Source organism: Dicentrarchus labrax, unplaced genomic scaffold (assembly GCF_905237075.1).
Source record: "Dicentrarchus labrax unplaced genomic scaffold, dlabrax2021, whole genome shotgun sequence".
Classification (NCBI taxonomy): Eukaryota; Metazoa; Chordata; class Actinopteri; family Moronidae; genus Dicentrarchus; species Dicentrarchus labrax.
In genome coordinates, this window is record NW_026136701.1 from 10,705,953 (window position 1) to 10,727,034 (window position 21,082).

The 21,082-nt window shown below is 38.9% G+C and overlaps 1 protein-coding gene across 1 annotated transcript in view; it reads right to left on the reverse strand.

The window, feature by feature from the left end:
- clstn2a (calsyntenin 2a) overlaps positions 1-21,082 on the reverse strand; it is a 137,525-nt gene that overhangs the window by 68,046 nt on the left and 48,397 nt on the right. Inside the window, exon 2 of the mRNA XM_051400252.1 lies at positions 6,317-6,439. Coding sequence (XP_051256212.1) covers positions 6,317-6,439 — 123 coding nt within the window. The remainder of the gene's footprint in view (positions 1-6,316; positions 6,440-21,082) is intronic.

Genomic DNA, 21,082 nt, shown 5'->3' on the forward strand with positions numbered 1-21,082 from the left:
CGAGGAGGAGATATCAATACACACACTCTGAGAGCTCACTGAGAGCCAGTCTCCTGCTCTGAAAAGAAAAAAAATGGAGGGAGATACAGTATGATGAGAAAAGCTTGCACAGACAAAAACTGTACTACAACTCCAAAACCACAGTGGACTATCTGGGCCGGGTACAAGTTTTGTATAAATTTTTCTGAACATCTTCACATTTTGTGTCCATAGCAATTGTAGGAAGTATTACACACACACACACACACACACACACACACACACACACACACACACACACACACACACACACACACACACACACTAAGGTCAGATATGATATGATGAGTCATTCTTTGAACATAGTCATGTGAGCCATTGCTCATATAAAAATATCTATTAGCGTGTAACATGTTAATGCAATGTTATAACTTTATTTAGGGGTTAACACTAACAGGCAAGATACTGACAAAATAAAATAAGAGGTTCTGGCCTGCAGGTCTGGCTTGCAGGTGGATGTCAGCCCTCTAAAGACTATATAGAACCTTTGATGTTCTGCGTCCGTTTCATGTTGCAGACCTGCCTCACTATTACCTCACGACTGAGCAACCGTTGCAGAAATTTAACAGCTACACAAAGGCAAAGAGGACAGAGCGAGGGAGAGAGAGAGAGAAAGAAAGAGGGAGGCAGGCAAAGTGATATGTTCCTCTTCTCCTCGGGGCAGACAGATAGACACCTGCCTGGTTTGATCAGACTGTCCCTTCAATAGTCTGGCTTATCCTTTGATGATCACATCATCTCTTTCTATTCCCTCTCCCGCTCACACACACACACACACACACACACACACACACACACACACACACACACACACACACACACACACACACACACACACAGCATATCCTTATTTCCTGGGTCTATCTTTGTTTGTTTGTTTCTTTCTTTCTTTCTTTCTTTCTTTCTTTCTTTCTTTCATCTCCCCAGCTCCCATTTTTTCTGCCTCTCTCCCTCCTTGTTCTTCCTCTTTTGCCTCACCACCTTTGAAGTGTTATAGCTCCTGCTTTGTTGGGTCCTACAGTTTAATTAGCGCCTCCACTTTTGTCACATTGGTGCAGTTTCACTTTCAGGTAGTCACAGTAGGTAGATTGGGATTTCAGTTTCTCTTCTTTATTTACTCATATTTTCTATTCTCCTCTTAATGTCCTGTCTCTCTTTTTAGATTCTTAGCAGATAGGAAATATTTTGGATGATAAACTCATACAGCACATAAAAAGCTGTTGTTTCTGTACAAAGAAAAAACACAATACAGCTGTAAGCCGAAGAGCAATAGGCTGAGAAAGCAATGGAGAACCCTGGACCACCTTCTGTTTGTGTCCTCATTGCAAAACAACTGACAAAAAGTGATGTGATTTTTCCTGACAGAACTGCAGGAATATTAAAACTTTTCACTCACAATTATCCAACCATCCATTATTGTGACTCATTAACAAGTCAGGTACTGTAAATAATGCATGCCCACATAATTCAAACAGCATCATTTTTATTACAAAAATCCTGCTCACCACTGACTTTGAACTTATGATAATAAGTCCTATGTTTTCCATATCATACAACAAGCAATAAATACATTTTGACTGTGTGCTTGGGAAAAATAGGATGATTGACACTAACAAAAATGTTAATTTTTTTCTGTTTTTTATTTTCTCAACAAAAAAAGTAACTCTGTAAATGGAAGATACTTTCCATAGTGGAATCTTTACCACAACAGACTAATGCTGACTGACAATAATATCTAATATCGTATTATCTAACTGCCAATGGTTTGGAGTAAAAAAAAGAAAAGAATCAACTTTCATCGACAAAATGAAAGTCCTTGGCAAATTTAAAATTGTGGTTGATTTTACTTAACCGGTAACCATATTGTTCAACTTCTGTTAGAGTCATAGAAACCAAAATCTCAACATTGGCCTGATGCTGACATAGATGGACGGGATTTTAGATAGAGGTACCTTGGGGAATTGTGGACCTACTGAAAATTGTTCACTATAAACAGAGCAAGCAATGGAGAGAAATAGTTTTGTTACTACTTGTTGTATTAAAACTAGTTAAAGTTAAAACAACTTCAGGTATCAGCAACACATGAAATACAATCCAGGAAGTCCAGTTTGAGTAACCTATCTGGGAATTTGAATCCGTATCTAATGCCAAAACATTGCACAGCATTTAGTAATTTTACATGTTATAACAGTAGCAACCATTTTATAATTCGTTCGAGTTAATAATTGCGAGTTAAGAAATACATCTTTCACAAACTAATCCACCATGAATGTGTGCTTGCATGTATTCGATTGGGAGACACAGCTCCTTGCCAGATGTTGCGTTATGAGTTTTTTCATGCAGGGGCAGAGTTGGTCTGAACGAGATTTTAATCATAATAAACACATCCTAATGATGCATCCTTTTACATATGGTAAAGATTGATGACTGAGATGTGTTTTTGAACGCAAACAGGAAGGCAGGAAAGCGGTCGAAAGAATTGGCTGACATTTACCCCACTTTATAGACAATAAAATGACTGTACATAGAGAATTTATTAATTATTAGGTGATAAAGTGACAATAATAATCATAATGATGAGCTAGAAAGTACACAACACAGTATCAACAAAACACTCAAAGTTTAAGAACATTACAGACGATGTAACTGTAAACTAACATACTATAATAAAAGCTAAAGAATGATGAGAAATGTAGTTTCCACAAACACATTCACGTGAACATAAGTGTGAACACACACATGCAGAACCTAAACCAAACCAATAGGATTAATGTTGTAACATGGATTTTTTTGTGGTAGCTGCTTGCGATGACCCTCTCTCATTTTCATTGTCCATCTGTCTCCTCCATTTTTTCCTCCCAGCTACCCATTCTCCCTTCCCCTCCAATTCTCCAACAACTTTTGTTCCTTTACCCTGTGTGAGTTCTGCAGAGGAAACAATGTACCATAGCACATTATTCTGGTACCATGATGAATGGGGAGAATCCGTGCCTGTTGACTGTGGCCTTGAGATAAAGAATAAGCAAATGAAACTGCCTGCCTGCCTCGCAGCACCCTCGAGTCCACTGCCACCATTTCTCATGCTAATTTGATTGAGAACGCCCGATCAGCACATACTCCTCGACCCACACACCTTTGCTCCAAGGGAGTTACTGAGGGGGGAGAGCAGAGGATAGAGGATGGCATCATGGAAGGCAGTAATAACAATATATCTCCAGGATGCCTGTCTCGGTGTATAATGTTCAAGTTAGGCCCACTGTGGGTAGTTTGCATCAAAGTGAAATGTGGTACCGCAGGAGAGGGCAGGACAGAACGAGTCACAGCAAGGAAAAGAGACAAAGAATATCGAGATAAAAAAGGTGAGGTGGGGATAGACGAGAAGATGACAGGGATGTATGAGGCATTCAGAGGGGGGGCACTAGTGATGGAAGGCCAGTGGATGGGAGAGGGACGAAAGGATGATGAGAAAAAAGTACAAGAGAGGAGAAAATAGGCAAGTACTTAACAATCCTGGTTTGTGTTCCCACACTGCAATTAATGTGGAGCCAGAAGGACAGCCTACTCCTTTCTGCAGTAAAACAAAACCAGGATTGATGAGAGTGTCTGTAGAGCATAAGTGACTGCCTGTATACGGGCTCGCTGGGAGCATCGAGATAGAGAAGAGAAGAAAGAACAGTTGGATTGAGAGAGTAGGAATGTGGCACTTAAGTGGAGAGAAAGACACAAACGGAGGGACAGATTGAGATAAAGATTTGAGGAGGGGGGTATGTGTGAGTTTGTGCAAAACACACGGAGAGCAGTAGCAGCAGACAATTGCGAAAGAAGATAAATTGGGACAGAGCTGCTCTTTTGATGGCCATTTTTTTCCGAATCTCCTTGGTAGCAATTGTATGGGTTTCATTCATTAGACCGCATGCAATGAAAAACAAGGAGAGAAATATTGCCAGTCAGCAGCCAGAGCGCGGCTCTACTTTTTCCTCTTGGGCGATATTTCACCTGGCTTGACCTTCTCAAGTCAACAAACCAAGTGTTAATCATTGAGAAAAACAATGTAAATTAATTTCCTCTTTTGTCCGGCTGCTCGTTGCTGTGTCATTAAACCTTTACTGCATCATGGATTTGGTCTCTAGGGAAAGCTATGTACTGTAAATTACTGTAGGTCAGTATTGCTTGATTGGACAGGAACAATGTGAGGAATATCTTCAGATTCTCCACTTACATAAATTACTATTTTGCATATATATATGATATATATTCAGTATCTGTCATGTTTTGGATAACTAAATCTAAACCTAATACCCTCCTTCATTAAACCTTTACATACAGTACTACATATACAACAGTATGTGGGTTAAACTGTCCAGTATATGCACAGTACAGGGCGGTTAAGAAGCAGAACAAACGAGCCTTTAACATGGATCCAGGCTGTTTCACACCCCTCAAGGTCAGCTATATTTATCCATTATTTACAGAACAGCTCACACGTAACATTGAAAAACACAAAATGATGGCTGTGCCATTAGAACAAAAACACACAAAAAGGGAAGGAAAACAGAGGGTGAAAAATAGCTGAGTATCAGTTTTCCATGGTTGTCAGCACTGCGATTAATAGGAGCCATTTCACCATAATGAGCTGTTAAGCGTTAGCTGCCAAAAAGCCTCTTCGTTTGCCTTTGAGTCTCAGAATACTTTGTCCAATTATAAAAGCTCTCTCTGTCTCTTGCATTCCTGTCACTGTCAGCGCTGGAGCACCTGCGTGAAGGCTGTCTGATTTCAGCTCTTGTTAGACAACATAATCAGCACCTGAAACAATCATCTGGAGATGAGGTTGATAATGATATCGTACTGTCATTATTACACGTGTAGCTGTTTTGTGACTCAAGCAGATAACTTTCAGCACTATGCTCCCAGCACCTGGTTTAATGGACACCATTATGGGCTGTGTGACATATTTGCCTCAAACATGAGAAGCAATAAAAAGTTTAAAAGAATAAGTGCTGTCCTGGGGTTGTTTTTCATGGGCAACTCAAGGAATCTTTACTGGCCTACGAGGCTGTGAAAACCTTTTCCCCAAAAGCTGCAGGGAGTTCTCAGTAACCAAACTTTCAGCGAATGCAGAGCATATATAAATCTAATACTGCCATTAAATATTGCTAAAGGGGACGTCCCCTTTGCTATGTATGACAAGATATAATACATTTTTTCAGAGTAATAACGATTTAGAGATTCATTTATGAAGTCAGAACATTAATAAATAAATGGAACTGTGGCCAGGACCAAAACAAAAACGAGGTGCTACATCATAGAAATGTATGATATTCAGACTGGGTGGTAAAATATGAACTAGACAAAATATTGTCTTGCTTTTTGTGAGGTGTCAAATTTTGTAAATTAAACTGTGCTTGTAACCTAACTCCACAGTGTCAGATTCAGATCATGAAAAACTGACATGGCTCAAGAAAACATCTTATATTCTTCTTATTCGTGAGAAAAATCCTTTGGTCAGGTTAAATGGGGGCAATTCAGCAGCAAGAAAATTATGACATATAGCTTTAATTAGCAGAAGCTGTGAATAGATCCCTGTCAGGGGGCGAGTGAAGAAAATGTATCTGAACTGCAAACCTGAAACCTAAGATTATGAAAATAAATACATTTTTCATCAGTCTCAGTAAGATCAGTCAGCTGTCTTTCCTCAATCCACCTGAAAATCACTGCTATTGTGATTTCAAACCTCAAACCCAATAAACAAACATTTACATTAACAGCAGTTGGGTATATCAATTTACAGTAAACACAAAATTATTGATATCCAAAAAATTTTGTTTAGTTATTTGTAACTCTGTCCTTGTGAGGTTTTGAACAATTCTATACACTAATGAGAAGAAGAAGCTATTGAAAACAACAAACAGAAAGCCAATTGTTTATCACTGCTAAGGGTGATAAATGGAATTCAGTCTCCATAACAAACAGTGAGTATAGAGAACTATTGGATCATCTGTTTTTGTCTTTTGGTGTGAAGTTACCACAGTTGCCTGCACGCAGTACTGAAGCATCTCAGCCACTATGTGTGTGTGAGAAACAATGTGTGTGTGGGAGGATGTGTATACTGTATGTGTGTTACACTTTCTAAATGTGTGTGGATACTTAAGTGTGCAGATACTGTACAGCAGATGTTTTTTTTTTCTGTGTGAGTCTGTGTGTGTGTGTGTGTGTGTGTGTGTGTGTGGTGTGTGTGTGTGTGTGTGTGTGTGTGTGTGTGTGTGTGTGTGTGTCCTACCAGCATAGGGGACTGGGGCATCCTTGTCTAGGGCTACCAGCGGAGGGTCCAGGAGCACCGTGTCCATGTTCTCTGTGATCACACCATGGTAAGATGTCTCTATCCACGGTTTGTGCTTGTTGACTGAAAAGGAAAAAGAGAAGAAATGCAATTAATGCTACTGTCTTCCTTTGTCATTTTGTAATTGCAATTAAGTTGAATGCACATTTCAGTCTATAGCATTATTGTGAGGATCATTACTGTAATTTACATGCTTTGTTGTTTTTAACCATATCTAGAGTCACTTCAAGAGGACAGAAAACCACAAAGCAGAAGACGAGGAAACTTCCACTTTTTCAAAAGACTATGTTTGCTTGTGATCATGTTGGTGGTTTGTGATTGATTGTTTAGGTTTTTACAAATGACAGGAGGACTAATGGAAGTCCAAGGGTGAACAATGTGATGTTATATTGATGTTTGTTGTATAGCTTTACATCTATGATTGTCTTGCTTTGAAAAGGGCTCTGTGTTTTCTAACAAAGCACTACCGAGAGCCACAAACAACACAGTTCCTCAGTTTGAGAAGAGAAGAGAAGAACTTTTTTCCCTTTTCCGTCTAGTGGGTATACACTGTATATACTCCTCGTCTCTAGTACGTCTCTGTCGCCCTGGGGAGGCTGTAGACAGCAATGCATCCCCTCACCAATGGCTACACTGTCAATTGTGCTCTTTGGGGCACTGTTCACCACAGTACCACAGTCAAGGACTGAACCAGGTCTTTTTATACCTTGATATAGTTGGGTAAACATCCGGCTCACAACAGTCCAGAAAATCTTTAAAAACCTTATTATATCTATAAGCACTTATTTTAGTGAGAGTCCTGAGCTGTAAGCTTAACCAAGACATACTGAAACTACATCCAAGTCTACGTTAAGCTCTTTGTTTTGACCCCTACATCTTTTTTGTTTTAAATATATATTTTTTAAATTCTTTTTGCCCCTTTCATTAGATAAGAGAGCTGAGGATAGACAGGAGATGGGGGAGAGATAGCTTGACATGCAGCAAAGGGCCACAGGTTGGATTCATGACCAATGCAGCGTTGGTACATGGGGCGCCAGTTCTACCAGATGAGCTATAAGGGTGCACCTCTGCATCTTTAACCAGCACCATCACCCTTTTCTGTAGTGCATTCTCATTGTTTCTTTTGATCTCTTTCCCTCCCTCTCTCTGTTTCTGCCTCTCTGCTAGTGCTCTACAAAATGGAGAACTCAACCAGCATGCCACAGTTGTGACTGAAAGGTCAGGAGGATGAGCTGAGATTAATGCAGATCACCATCACACATAGTTACTGACACCGTAAATTAAACTTCCTCCCACTTTCTCACAGCAGGATCTCACAAGTAGATAGAGACCAATGAAAGCCACAGGAACAACCATATGTTCAAGTGCACTTTTGTGTACACACACACACACACACACACACACACGCCACACACACACACACACACACACACACACACACACACACACACACACACAAACACACGCAAGTATCTCTGGTGTACAAGTGTCACTCTTTGCGGGGAGCTGGGATGTCAACTTGACCTTTCAATCCACTGAAGAGGAACGCTTTGTCTCATGCCAGTGAGCAGATGACATGTCCAGCTGGCAGCGATTTAAAATGCATCAAACTGTTCCTAAAACCTTCTCACAGCTTTTCATCTGTTTGGATGAATTACAGTAGTTTTGTCCTACTATTCCATTTTCTCTTCCGCTTGTTGCCACACTGAGTTCAGAGAATGGGGTCAAAGTAAAAAAAAAAAAGGATATTTTTTCAAAGCAACAAAAATATTGTGAAGAAATGTAACTTGGCAGCTTATTATTAATTGTGAAAACACCTTATCATCATAGACCATACATTTAAAAAAAAATAAAAATTCCCTTCATTTTAAGTGTTGTTTTATTGGCTTTAATGACATAAAACACAATAAACTGCTAAGATGAAATATCATTAACAAAATGTTAAAGTGTGTCACTTCTCATTCATGATTCTACTTCCCTTCTACTCCTACAATTCACTGACAGAGACTGATGACTACTGATCATTCTCAATGGGACTCTTGCCCTGCTGAGACCAGAGAAGAGAGTGGATTATAGGGAGTGAAAGAGAACCACAAGGGAAGACATTATTCATATAAGGAGTCTCATCTTGTGCTCATGCAGGAGATAGAAAGCACTGCAGCAAACAGCATGACTCTGCTCTGCTGGAGAGAGAGACGAGTGGAGGCCTGTCTTTGAGTGGTGTTCAGGCATCTTTACACCTGGAACATTTCACTTGTAACTGTGCATTAAAGCTTTTATGGTGTATTGTAGATACAGCTTTACCCTAGTACACTAGTACTTACAGCTTTCTAAGTAAGATTTCCACCCAAAAGACGACATGAAAACAGACAATAAAAAGGGCGTTATTTAAGTGAGTTTTCATCACTATGTGCTTGTACTTGCTAGTGTAAATACATATTAATCCATCTTGCTCGCATAGCGTTTCATTTACATTTGAAGATGTCTTTACTAAGTCTAATAGCAGCACACAGCTAGTGCAGTTTACTCATGGATGGCAGGTTCAATTTCTGGCTCAAGGTCTTACATTTATCCCAAACAAATTGGGTGGTGGTTGAGGTGGCAGAGCTGTGCCTCTTTAAAGGGAGTCTAATATAAGAGCTGTTTTGTAGAAAGAGCACACATCAGACCATGGAAATGGGCTATTTCCAAAATGGCTTTCATGACATGTAGTACTGTAAAGCCATTAGTGATGCATTTAAGGTATTCATCCTTGACACCCTTGTACTGGGCCGCAGCAACGAAATAAAAATTGAGGCAAGCTTGAATTCAAGGAAAAAAAAACCCCGCCAGGAGCAGCTGTCTAGACTAAGTCTGCCCTGCTATGAAATATACCATTCATTCAGCAGTTTTCCATAAGATCATCTCTGAAACTTAAACAAAGCCATGCTAGCAGCTCTGTGAAGTTGTACTAAGTGACAGCTGTGTTTATTTTGTTTTGTTTTGTTTTTTTAAACCTTTATTTGATAGAGACAGCCGAAAATAGACAGGAAAGGGGGATAGAGAGAGAGGGGATGACACGCAGCAAAGGGCCGCAGGTCGGACCCAAACCCTGGGCCGCTGCAGCAAGAACCCAGCCCCGGCACATGGGTCGCCAGCTCCACCCACTGAGCTAACCAGGCGCCCGTGACAGCTGTGTTTTGAGCTAAATGCTCATGTCAACATGCTAACATATTCAAAATAACAATGCTAACATGCTGATGTTTGGCAGGAGTAATGTTTATCTTAGTTCAGCATGTTAGCATGCTAACATGTTCTACTAAACCAATAGGACAATTGAGTGATAAAGATTTATGACCTTTATCATTATGGTTCATCTTCTGGGGAACGTGAATGCCTGTACAAAATTTCATGTTGATCCAAGTGATGGTTAATGATGTACTTCGGTCTGGACCAGAGTGATGGATTGAGAAACTGACAGACAGACATTGCCATCTATAAAGCCATGCCCCTAGCATGGCTAATAAAAAACATTGTAGCATGTGGTTCCTTCTTTAATAAGGTTACAAGTGTCATTGATGGCAATATGCATGGCGTCGTTGGCCATTTCCTAAGGAACATCTGCAGCCATTACAGCATCAGACTGCACATTATGAAGGACTAATTCACTTAGTAGAATAAACAGTCTAAAAGTGGATCTAGTATAGCACTGGATAAAATCTGATTTGACAGTAATATGAAAACAGAAATCCAGAAACAAGATAGTGCTTTCCTGTAAATAACATTACTGCAGTGGATTGTCAACTTGTCCATCCTGGTACTGAAATCAAAATATCTGTTAGTGTCTTCCCCTGGGACTGAGGCTCAAGAAAACATATTACTGTAAGGACACAGCTGGTTAATAATCTATATTTAATTTGTCCCTGCTCATAATCTAAGAGACACTGCATTACTGTTATATGTATTGATCAATTTAAGTCATGTCAAATCCATTTATTATTAGACTTATTTGATTACAATGAAGTTGCGGTGGAATAGCGCAACCCCTCCATAGACCAAGGCAAGGATAATAACAACACCACCAACAAGTAATAACAACGTGGAGAAGCAAAAGCAGACGAAGAGAAAAGGATGAAGAAGAAACCCTTGAAACACTGGATAAAAAGAAGAGGCAGTGGATAAAATGAAAAGGGATAGAAAAAGAGAACTTCACCTCAAATAATATCCTGTCTCTAAATGTATTGAGAAGAGATTTAAAAGATGTTCGGAAAGTCTGTCTTATTTTCTCAGATATAGCAGGCCAAAGCTGATAGGCCTCCTTTAGATTTAACCCTATGGAATAACCAGGAACGTCTTGTCCGAGCATCCAAACTAGCAAACTGGGTCATACTTTGTAACCTGCACAGAGAAACCAGTACAAATGTGGCAGAAAGTCTCTACGCTTTCAATGCAAATTTCATGAGGCACTTGACAATCTATACAGAATTTAGAGGTTCTTTAATGCAGTGTAAATCATAAATACACCTCACCGGGAGTACAGCACCACTAGCCACCAAGAGGGGAGAGTGAGATAATGTGCTCTAGGCACATGATAAAAATATTAGTGAGGAGGATAAAAGAAGTGAAGAGGATCAGTAATGGGGAACTACGAATAGAAAAATAAATGAAAAAAACAATCCCACGGGATGCATCAACAGTTTCAGTAACATGAAAGAATAATGATAAAACCTCAGTGCTATTGAAAGTTGAGCAAGCAGACTGAGCAATGACGAATGTACAAAAGTAGATCATAGGATGGTGAATGTGTGAGGACATGACGCAAAATGTGAAATAATATCATTAATAATGTGAATTAAAGGAGGGTGAATGAAAGGGTTAACAGAGGAGAGTAACAGAGGGAGGGAAGATAAGAGCTGGAGGCGGTGGCATGAGAAGGGTGGGTGGGTTGAGGTGGGAGAGATAATAGAGGAGGGGAGACAGCGAGAAATTGGGGCAATTGATTGTAGAAGAGACGATAGGCATAGTTAGCACTTCCTGTATAAAATATAAGCTACTGTCTACAAACCCCCCACTGACCCCACAAATCCTTCAGTTTATTTTCCTATTAAAAAAAATAATTTAATTCCTATACATTACATGCCTGAGATCATCATCAAATAATAACCCTGCAGATTTCCAATCCAAGCTTTGGGTATACTACTGATGTGTAGTATGTAAATGCAATGTTCCCTGATTCAAGTCTGACAGGGAATGTTTGTCATATGTAATTTTCCTCATTCACCCTGTGTTTCCTTTCTTTCTCTTTAGTCATCAAATCATCCAATATGTGAAAAAGGTCACATTATAATACAATAATCAAGAAAAATGCCCAGGTAGCAGCCCATTAATTGCATGCCGTCAGCCTTTCTCTTCCCTATTTTCTGATCAGTTTGCTGTCAACTATGAAATTCAATCTCTCAACTCATTATATTCAAACTTTCATTCAATATATTCAAGGTATAGTCCATATATATAATAATTTCCTAAAAGGAATTCCATACTATAGGAAGTTTAATGTATATACGGAATGAAACTTGAATAACTGGATCATCTGCATCATTAAAAGCAGAATATCGAGTTATATCCAACCAGTCTGATGTTTGTACAGGTCTGTATGTTTATATTGTCGCAGCCTGCTGTCATTCTTAGGCTAATTTATCTAACAAAGGTAAACTCAGCGAACAGTCGTGCGTACATTTCCATCCATGCCTTGGTGCTGCAGGGAATTCATCAACTGAAGGATAAGCTTTTTATATAATATAAAGCAGTTGTGGACAGCAGATACTGTAAGAATCACCCGCATTCATTCATAGATCAGTGATTGATTTACTGACTTTACCTGCTTTAACCACATTAAACCTTTAGCTGCTTCCTATGCATTGTGTTTGAACATACAGCGACAGTACAGTAACAGCGTGAATATTGGCCCGAACTCGCCACAGTGTTAATTATCTCTTCATTAGTCAGGACTGCTTCTGATAGATTCAGTGGAGGCTCACTCAGCCCCACACTTCTTGCATTAACATCCTTATGGAATAATATTAGGCTGGTATAGAAAACACAAGATGGCACAGAGCCTTGATCACGTGACATTTCATTCAATATGTTCAAGTTTCATATTATATATGTATAAAGATGTCCTAAAAGGCATTCCATACTAAAGGACATGCCATAATATATATACATATATGTATGTATCAGTGATCAGCCAGTAGTTTTAAAGAAAAGTATAAAATCTGTAACTGTCTAATTTGATATTTTAAAAAAAAGGTTTTCAACATTTCTAGTATTTATTGCAAAACACAATTTAAATTCCATATCACACAATCTCCTTTCTTCACACAATCTAATTTTCAACCAGAGAGTATTTGTGTCTAAACATGCAGCCCAGAGATAACACCCTTCTCTTCTTTCTCTTTGCTTCTAGCTTCATTAGCAGAACAAGAATGAAGTACTACTGACTTGCATTCAATTATTGTTGTATGTTTAGTTTACATAAATTCAGAGCAAGAGAGACAATTTAAATTTCTTTAATTATCTCACAAATAAGATTACACATTCATTTTCTACATCCGAGAAAGGAGTAGAGTCTTTCCTGACACCATAAGTTGGGCATCACAATATTAAACAATATCTTTTATTCTTAGTTTCTCTAATGAGGCAGTGAAAACAAAACACCTCATTCTAGACTTGTCTCTTATAGTGATGTGTCTGTGTGGAAAAGTATATATTCATTTAGGAGCTGATAATGGCTTCAGTGGTGAACAGGGAATCACATATCTATCAGGGTTCAACCATTCAACACCTCTACACAGATCACAGGAAGTTGACAGCATGGGCGCATAGATCCTTAGTATAGAAGAAAGTATTTATCTTAGGTTTATCTTAGTGTGGAAAGCTATTAATAGTAGCAATTACACACTGTACCTTCTTACTGAACACAATTTGAAATAATGAACACAAATACTTGCTGCCACTCAAGGATTTTACTCTGTGATTCCTTGAGGGCAGTTTTTTACTCTCTTTAAAGTTGCACTGATCAATATTTTATATTAACAATAGACCATTTCATGTAAAAGGGCTCACTTCCACAGAAAATTACCACTCAAATCTGCATAATCTGCAGTTCCCTAAGGAGTGTTTTAGAATCTTTCAGCTCATTGTTTTAGTTTAATGGCCCCAACTTTATTTTTAGGAACATTATAATCACTCTCATCAACACTCTTTCCAGCCAAAGCAGGCAGACGTTTTAGGTAAAAAAAAAAAAGAGAAAAAAAAGAGTGGAGCTTTTATCAGGTTAGGAGCCAGATAAGTTTGTCAGGTGACCAGAAACATGATTCTAAATTAATGTTAATGTTGCTCTTTGTCTGATGGGTGTGAAATCATTTACTTCACAAACTTCTTTACTTCTTTACTTTCCAGCTTCTCAGGACACAGCCATCATTGATTTTTTTTGTTTTGTTTCAGGGACCAGAAAGTACTCCTAACTTGAGGGACGACTTGCTTACAAAATACTGTATTTAGTACATGAAACAATTCAGAGACCATTCATCACTGGGTTTCAGGGACCAGTGCTGAGAAACACTGACATATACAGGAACACCACTGTTCAAATGCATTTACAGTAACGGACGATAAGGGAACCGACTACAAAAGCATGAGGCATTAGATATTCCCACGCCAAAGAGAGGAGGGGGACAAATTCATTACATTATGTCCATAAGTGCTACGAGCGTCCACTCTGACTTTTACAGTCCCAGTGCTGAAGAGTAAGATGCAGTTAGCAAGAACAAAGTAATTAGGCATATTGACTGCTGCATTTAAGTCCTGCACTTTAAGCAGAACGAGGTTGGAGCTGGCCAGTGGGTCATTTTCAGAACATTAGCTCTTCCCACTCACTCTCTCCCAGGACCCTTCCTCCTTATACAGATAGATTTGCATGCAGTGCTGCTGTTTTTCAGTGTTGTTGTTTTTTTCCCCCTTTCCTAACAACTCATTAAAGAGGCCATAAACTCTGATCTCCACCAACCACAAGCTGTAACTCCCCCCCAGTTGTGAAGACAATTAGTTTATGGAGATTTTGATTTAATTTGGCTTTACCCACAATCCCATCAAGACAATTCAGAAGTTGCTTTCCTATCTGAACAACAGCACATGAGATACAGATGTGTCATAATTGCTCTGCGACATGCAACTCCCTCTTTTGCCTTTCCCCAGCCCGGTGCTTACTGCATCTAAACAAACTGAGGAGGGAAACAAAGCCACTGTGTTTAATTGGCATCAAATATTTTGCACGTAGCAGTGCAATGTCTATATGGCATGTGAGAAAAACAACTGCAGAGTTATCTGGGTATGTCTGAGGACAGAGTGTGCAAGCATGTGAGTGTGTTTATAGAGAAGACAGCCATGTAAAAAAAAAACTATTGAAAACAAATTTAAAAGAGAGAGATTGAAAGAGGTGTGAAAACTGACTTAACTACTTCTGAAAGGAGAGAAAGAGAAATGCATGTAATCACAAAGAGGAAAGAAGGAAGAAAGGAAGTAGGGTAGGAAGTCAGTGTGTGGTGGTATTCAGATGAAGCTCAGCAGGTTTCTAAGTCTGATGCATCTGATGAGTCAGCAGACCCCTATGGAGACTATGGAGAGTGTGGAGTTGTTACAGAAAATGACAACAAATATGAACTGAAAGGATAAACACCATGTGTTATAAACAGTGACATGTAAGACAACTCTTCCATATAGTAGTAGCAGTCGTTGCACATTGTCACTGGACATCAGGGAGAAAGGATCGTTATGAAATTAATTTTAGCCACAGAAGGGGTTCAGGTTTTATATTAGTGTAAGACGACTACATAATTATACATTTTAAGCAAATTATTCCTTATTCCACACTCCATTCAATGAAAACTGGACTACTATGTCATGAGTTCGGCAGTCTAGGAAAAATAAAATTCAGCTGGCAGAACAATGCTGAATGATGCACATCAGAGGGGATTTAAAAGTGGGTGCTGACTGAAGAATAAGTAGGTATATTCCATATACCTGTGTACACCCTGCACTATGACACTGGATTTATGGTACTTAAAATCAAGAAACAGTACATCATAGATTTAAGGCTAACCTTGAGGCCAAAGGCACAGAGTATAAAATAACTGTAAAAGGCATAAGCCATATATTACCATCCCTGAAATATCAGAGTGGATAACCTCCAGCTTTTGAATGTATTTGAAAGAGTTATGGGAGCTTTGATGTCATTTCAGGCAGATGACAAGTCTGCTCCTTAATAAATTCATCAGAAACACTATTTGCATTAGCACCAATTTTGATATATAATAATCTGTGTCATTACACTTTTAAGCAAACATCCAAATTTGTTTAACTCCCTGATTACGTTTTTTTTTTTCTCAGCTGTGGCATTTCCTGATACCAGAGCTAAAGCGATACCCAGGGAATCTCAAAATGTCAATTGTTTGCCATTAGAGCACTTGGCATTCACTATAAGGAAATATTGAGCCTGGCTGAAAGAAACACCGTGTGACTGCCTTACAGAAGTGCACTCAATAATAAACCGTATTTGTTTTTCTTCCTTGTCTGTCTCTTCTGCTTGTTATGAATCATTTGTTGATTTACAGTACAATGAGAGAGGGAGGGAGCGTGTCTTGGGTGACTAACAATGGCTCTGATTAGTTTCTGCAGAAAAAGAGATGCAGAGTGCACTGAGTGATGGCTTACTGTCGATTAGTTTCACTGAGTGGGCCAATGAAGAGGCACAACAGAAGGATTTGAAAGGAGTGAAGTGAAAGTGGAGTGGAGGGAAAAGGACAAGAAAGAGAGAACAGGGAGGGAGGAGGAGGGAGGAGGTGATATCTCCATTAACAGAGAGCAGCAGGCGGCGAGAGGAGCCATGGTGGGGAGAAATGGATGGCAGTGTGACTGACTGGATTGAATAAGAAACAGTTCCACTCTGCAGACTTGGGCCTCATGTGATGATCAACCAACATAAACAGTCTACCATTTACACTTATTTCAACTTCAAATACAACAATCTGCAACATGTCAAAAAACTTTAAATGGAAATTCCACACCCTGACTTGGTGGAGTGAGTGATTCCTCCATCTGTTTATGTCTACTTTTGCATCACTTATTCAGTGACACTTTGTCACACCTTCAATGCAAAGCAGACTCAAAAGAGAGTGGTTACCAAGAACACGGTTTGACGGAACAGATTTATATGGTGTGGACAAGCAGATGTGTCAATAGTATAAACTGGAAATGCCAGTTTGTCACACGATATTATAAATACTGCTGTTTACATTATTAAATACATTTAAGAATGCCTGCTTTAACTTCTTCATCTTTTGATATTATTTGCTCTTGGTTTGGTGCAAATTCAACAATGCAGTTTCAGTTTTTTGAAAATCTGTGTAGTAATGACATTGTTTTATGAACAAAACTGATTGGTAGCAGAGGGATGAAAAAGAATCCCCCTAGCAATCTTGACTGTCGTCTCCATTTTGTCAGTAATTAAAAATAAATAAGATAAATATCTAAAGCAAATCAGTGCATGTTGGCTGAAACGTCTGTTATGCGAATATAGTATGTGAATATGACAAAGATTACAGAATTAATCAGTAACTCTGACACATTTTCATTGTATAGCTCATAATTCGACTTCGTATGAAATTGCTTTCCTTTTGAATGCTATGTGTGCACACATTTTTATAAAATTCCCAGTTGCCAAATCAACTGATTGATCGATTGATACATTTATGAATGAATTTGTCTCCTTTGTTAGCTGCAGTGCTCTTTCTGGCTCTGGATGGCTTCCATTAACCATTTGATTGTGTATCAGGGTCCTGGTTGGCAAAATCCCTGCATCTCTTATTAAACCCTCTTGACTTTTTAACAAAGAGCATGAACAAACCATTAATGCTAGCTCACTGTAGCCAGGGCTAACCTTTCACTTTGTGAAAACGATAAATATCACCAGCAGCAGATTATATGATCTAAATAGTGTTAATTCCATAATGGCTAATGTACTTTCCTTTGTTTTTTTCCTCTCTTTTTTTTTATCTGCAGAGGCCATGCTGGGGTTGGGGGATTGGGGTTTTGTATTGCTAATCTTAAAAAACACCAAAAGGTGATAAAAGATCTTCGAGTTTTAGCTATTTAGACCTTTAGTTACTTGCATATGTTGACATTTTTATATTTGATAAATAAATTGAAATGGTTCAGATTCGATAGGCGGATTTGATACCTGATTTGAATTTGATTAAACGCTTTGAAACTCCATTCCTTCTCCTGGCTAATACACACACTAACTAACTGACTGATTAGCTCGCTAACTAGGTTACTCACTATTTGTCATCCCTGTTTCTATTTTGTCACATCAGCTCACAAGTCTCCCTGCTCTCCCGGGTTGGTTATTTCGATATTGCAGACACCATGCTGGGTGAGAGACACATCACTCGATCCAATCCAGTCATGGAAGTTGTACTCTGGATACTCTGGAAGACATCTGTTTGGTTGCTGCACTTCTTATCCTTTTTGTTGCTGACTTGTATCTCAGCTGTGAGTCTGACTATCTCTAACTTTTCTTACCGTCTGTCTCAGATCTCCTGTCTGTCACTGTCTGCCGTGGTAAATCTGTCATCTAAACCCACTTAACCGTGTCTTGCTTTTGCGCTCTCTCTCTCTCTCTCTCTCTCTCTCTCTCTCTCTCTACCCATCAGTGGTATCAGGTAACAGGTGTTAGCTGTCAGTCTGATCATTTGTTGAGACTTTTTCCCGGGTTCCTGGTGAACACTTCTATTAAATGTCCCTTGAACGAGCAAGCTGGAAAGACTTTGGAGTGACAGTGGCAGGGAGGGGCAACACAGTCAAAAAGGGGAAAGAATATTTAGCACATATTGGAAGGATACTGATGAGAATAACAACAAAGATGGAAGTGGCAATGTTGGTTAACAAATGAGGATTAGTTGATGTTCACTTTTCCAGCACTGTAAATCAAAAAGAATACCGTCATCATCTACGAAACTAGCACTCACTAATAAACTGTACCCTACCTTCAGTTTTCTCTCGACTACTACATTTACAAATCCATATCCATCTAATAATAATGGATTGAAAAGAGCATGAAGTCTGTTAACTGCAAGATGTCTGATTCAATTACAGCACAAAATCTGTTCCAATAGTGCTCTAACAAGAGGAGAGAAGGAAATGACTTCCACCACGGTGTCCTCAACACACACACACAGCTCATAGCCGAACACAGTGACACAGTGAGGTCTAAAAATGGCTTGTCTGTTCGCATTGTGAAGATGTAAAAAAAAATCCATCCTGAAGCTGACACGTTTCCTCTTTGTAAAAAGAGGATGCAGATATCCTTTTTGGATAAGTCATATAAGTAATGGACTCTCAATTAACTTTAAAAAGCTGCTGTCCTCATGATACATTAAACCTCCTGTGTAAATATTGATATTTCTTCAGCGCTGCTGACTGTACTCAACTCTCAAAAACTCACCATCATCACATTTAAATATGCTGTCACAGGTCATGTGGGTGCTGTTATTGCTATATTAGAACTACTTTGTGCCCACAAATGGCCCTTAACAACAAACCTAATTCTCTTCACATTTAACAAGTTCTTCATTTGAACTTGAGAAAGAGTTGCTGAGAAATTGCTGTTTCGCAGTTCCAATTATCAGCTGTTTTTTGGCACTTAGTTTATCTATCCTGAGAAGTATTTATTCTGATTCATTTGATGTGTAAAATGTCAGTCTTAAAGAACTTGAAATATAAAGGTATACCATAAGTCTGGAAAATAGTTGCAAATCCATGTATGGTACCGAGGATAAAGAGTGAGAAATCACTCCAGGGAGGTTAAAGTTGCTGGTAGAGGCATTTTTTAAAGCGGGAGAAAAGCTTTAGTCATGGCTGAAGGGGCCTATAAGCCCCTCTAGAAAAGTATGAGCATGAAAAACAGTTCCTTTCCACAGCAGACTCATTTACTGCACACAATGTGTATGCAAACACACCAACACACAGTGGCCCAACAACACTGACAGAATTAGTAAGTACTGCACCACTGGGAATAAGGGTTTAAAGCTTTTAAGTACTGTTTTAGTACTCTCTCAACGGTCTTCTGGTCACAGTGATGTGCACAGTGGTGTGTGTCATATTTGAGCTCCAGGACTCAAAAAGGTAAAAGAAACTTTATAAGTGTAAAAGTGTCAAATCCCACCGACTATTTCCTGACCAATAAAGTTACTAAAAAGACAGACAGACAAAAGTAACTGGACAGTTTTTTCAAATGAGCTGAAGTTAGGAAGGTTTAGAAGATATACTTTAACAATCCCCAATGGGGAAATTCTTTATTTTATTTTGTTTTTGTGTATGTGTTTGTGTTTCTACAGTATAATGTGGGATTCACTTTTCCCATTATTAACAACCTGTTATATGAGTGTGCATACACTAATCATGTAAATTTGGGTTGTAATTAGCCTACAAGCTGAAGCCCAGCCATAACAATGAAATCAAACCATGGCTCACTAGTAAGATTAACTATATATTGACTCTTATCTGTGTAAACATGAACTAACAAAGGAATCAATGACACTTACATTTTCCTTTAACATAATCAGTGTTGTGTGGAAGGTCAGTACGTCTTACAGTAATCCTAATGTCTGCCCAAACTAGTATCACAATTAACTGAGCAATTCTGTTTGACTTTGGGAAATAAGCACAACAAACAATATTAAAACAATTCTCAGAGAGAAGGTTACGGTCACTTCTGTTGTTTTCGCCGAAGCTCAAGATAACAGAAATCCTGGCATGTTTGGTAATACAACAAACATAATGTAAAGAATAATTGGTAATGGTATGATATTGAATATCATTAACCTCCAGTATTGGAAAACCCCTCTGCCACTTAACTCACAAATATACATTTACTTATACAACCCCTTATACAATACCCTTATTGATACATGTTTACATACATGTGCAAAAAAAAGACGCAACATTTTGAAAGTCTGCCTGGCATCAGTGAAGAGCCAGAGTGTGTGTATGAACACTTGATCAAACAGCCAGAATTTTGGTGTATGCACGTACAGATGGCGGGTCATGCCTTTGTGGCATGGGTGTATATTTTGCGAGCAAAGGTCTCTGTAGATATAAGGACATTCATCATATTCTATTATGTTATTTTGAGTTCAATAATCAGTAACCAAGAGAGAACTTATGTTTCAACATTGTAAATGTTTCATCTTCACTCCAATTCCACTTGTTTTCCAAATGGCCCATTTCACTATGGTCTGAAGATAAACATTGTTGATACTAGGCCTGTGTGGAGCCATTAGGGCTAGAATGAAGCTCTTAATATTGGAAAACTATTTTCTTAATCTCTTAATAAATATTTCAGGGTTTCCATCACTCTCTGCCTCCCTGTGTGTGTGATGTCTCTGTTTATCTTTTATATGTGTTCATTTTATGCTTCCAGAATCACAAACACACAGACACACACATGCACTCACACACACAGCCCGAGGTTATATCCAAACCACCATGGTAAAGAGGACCAGGGGTGATGGACTATTGACTGATGGAGTTCAAGCAGTCCATGTAACTCTTGGTGGTTAGCCAGTCATTTCAGCAACAGCCTTGGGCAACCTGCTACTATTCACTGTG